At 34.4% G+C, this 2381-nt stretch overlaps 1 protein-coding gene across 1 annotated transcript in view; it reads left to right on the forward strand.

The window, feature by feature from the left end:
• Positions 1–1158: 1158 nt before the first annotated feature.
• Positions 1159–2381, forward strand: part of LOC102588745 (1-aminocyclopropane-1-carboxylate oxidase homolog 1-like) — a 2608-nt gene continuing 1385 nt past the window's right edge. Inside the window, exons 1-2 of the mRNA XM_006341171.2 lie at positions 1159–1969; positions 2056–2377. Of these exons, the coding sequence (XP_006341233.1) occupies positions 1440–1969; positions 2056–2377 (852 nt within the window). The 5' untranslated portion in view covers positions 1159–1439. The remainder of the gene's footprint in view (positions 1970–2055; positions 2378–2381) is intronic.

Below are 2381 nucleotides of genomic sequence, written 5' to 3' on the forward strand. Positions count from 1 at the left end.
GAAGCCGAATATATAGAGAGTAATGAAATCACAACTGCTATATCTAAAGGTAGCTAATAAATAGTAGATGAGACAACAATAAAAAGAACACCAGGAATTAACGAGGTTCGGCAAACTTTTGTTTTCTTTTGCCTACTCCTCGGACACAACCAACCAATATTTATTTCACTCCAAAAGAGTACAAGTGAAATACTACAAGAGAGAAAGAAGATCAAATGCCTTTGAAGATGAGAAGGCAAGTGAGAGGTGTGTCACAAATGAATTAGGAACTACCTATTTATAGGAGTGAATTCTTCCTATTGATGTCATCCATGACATCACAATGTGTCAAAATGTCAAGATTTACCTTGTGAAACCATTTTATGGTTCACCTAAATTTCACCTACAAAAGATGTTATCTTGACTTTTGTACCAATGAAGAATTATCTTCCTAACTACCAAATCTTCACATTTTGAATCTTGTCAAATTTAACAATAACATGAGACATATGATATATTTTTATTAATATTAAAATGTCACACTATTATTATATCATTCATATCACATGGCTCTTTAACATAAAATATGTACACTATGGGCTAAATGTCAGTATCAACTAGCACAAGCTTTATTTTTAAACTTAGAACTGATCTTCAAAAATGAGCAATTTAATTATAATAATTAGGTTAATTAGTAAACAAATGCAACAAGATTAGACAACAAATCTTCGTGATTCCATTAACAACTCAACATACATGTGCGAAAATCGACGAGAAAAGACTTATTTATGCCATGTCGATCAAAATAGTAGAAGAAAAGTATAATCGGAAAACATTCTGGTAGCCCAAGATCGTTAACTAAGATCAGTAGATTCAACTAAAGAAGAGGAAACTAGAAAGGAGAAGGAAGAGTTTGGAAGACTTAGCTATGTACAAGATCATTCCGTGTTTATACTTAGCTATATATACTAGATACAACAAGATCTAAACTATTTTATGATTTTCTACAATATGTTTATCCTAGATACTACACTAGACTATTCTATGATATTCTAAAAAATTCAACTTTAACTTTTTCACATGTTATTAGTCAAAAGTTTGACTCAGTTATGTTATTTTTGTTTGAGATATGAACATAAATGCACACATAATATATAAAAACCATAAAATTTTATGTATGTGAATATTTTAAACATTCTATATTAGCCTAAACTTAATTAAATAAAAAACAAGCTGTCCAGGGATTTGCATAATTGCATTGAAGCTTCATGATAGGACAAAACTACTGACTGAAATTATTATTATTTCATTCATATCACATGGAATATTATCAATTAGCAGAAGCATTATTTTTAATTAATTTAGGTGATGTGCAAATTAATTTGTATATATGTGTATCTTTAACTTTGACAAGGTAGATTTAACTTAAAATCTGAGATTTAGACAAAAGCATAAGAAAAATGGGAGTGATGAAGATCAACACAAATGAAGCAGAGTATGAAAGAATGGCTGAACTACAAGCCTTTGATAAGACGAAAGCCGGTGTTAAGGGACTAGTCGATGCAGGTATAACCAAAGTACCAAGAATGTTTGTACAACCATCAAAGATTGAAGATTTGAGAAGTCACAACAACAACAAGTTCATCAAGTTTCCAATAATTGATCTTGATGGCATCATGGAAGATCCGATCAAACGAAAGAACATAGTCCAAGAAGTTGGCCATGCATCCGAGAGTTGGGGTTTCTTTCAAGTGATCAATCATGGGATTCCTAGTCATGTTATGGATGCAATGAAAGACGGTGTTACCAGGTTCTTTGAGCAAGATACTGAGGTGAAGAGGCAGTGGTATACGCGAGACTTGACAAAAGAGTTCACATTTAACAGCAATTTTGATCTGTTTAGAGCACCAGTAACCAACTGGAGGGACACTTTTCGTGCCACTATAGCTCCTATACCTCCAAAGCCCGAACAACTTCCTTCTGTCTGCAGGTATTATGGTCAAACAAACAACATCGTTATAGAGAGGTTTGAATATTGTATTGTATTTTAATTTGCTTATTGTGCATTTGTGATAGGGATATTCTCCTTGAGTACACGAACCAAGTGATGACATTAGGTGACACTCTATTTGAACTAGTGTCCGAGGCTATTGGCCTAGAACCAAATCACCTCAAGGATATGGGTTGTGCAGAGGGGCTTCTTGCTATAGGCCAATATTATCCAGCATGTCCACAACCTGAACTTACTCTAGGCACCAGTAAGCATGCTGACAACGACTTCCTCACCGTGCTTCTCCAAGACAACATAGGCGGTCTCCAAGTCCTACATCAGAACCATTGGGTAGATGTTCCCCCTACTCCCGGAGCACTCGTGGTCAATATAGGAGATCTTCTACAGGCAA

This window comes from Solanum tuberosum, unplaced genomic scaffold (genome assembly GCF_000226075.1).
Source record: "Solanum tuberosum cultivar DM 1-3 516 R44 unplaced genomic scaffold, SolTub_3.0 scf00021, whole genome shotgun sequence".
NCBI classification, from domain to species: Eukaryota; Viridiplantae; Streptophyta; class Magnoliopsida; order Solanales; family Solanaceae; genus Solanum; species Solanum tuberosum.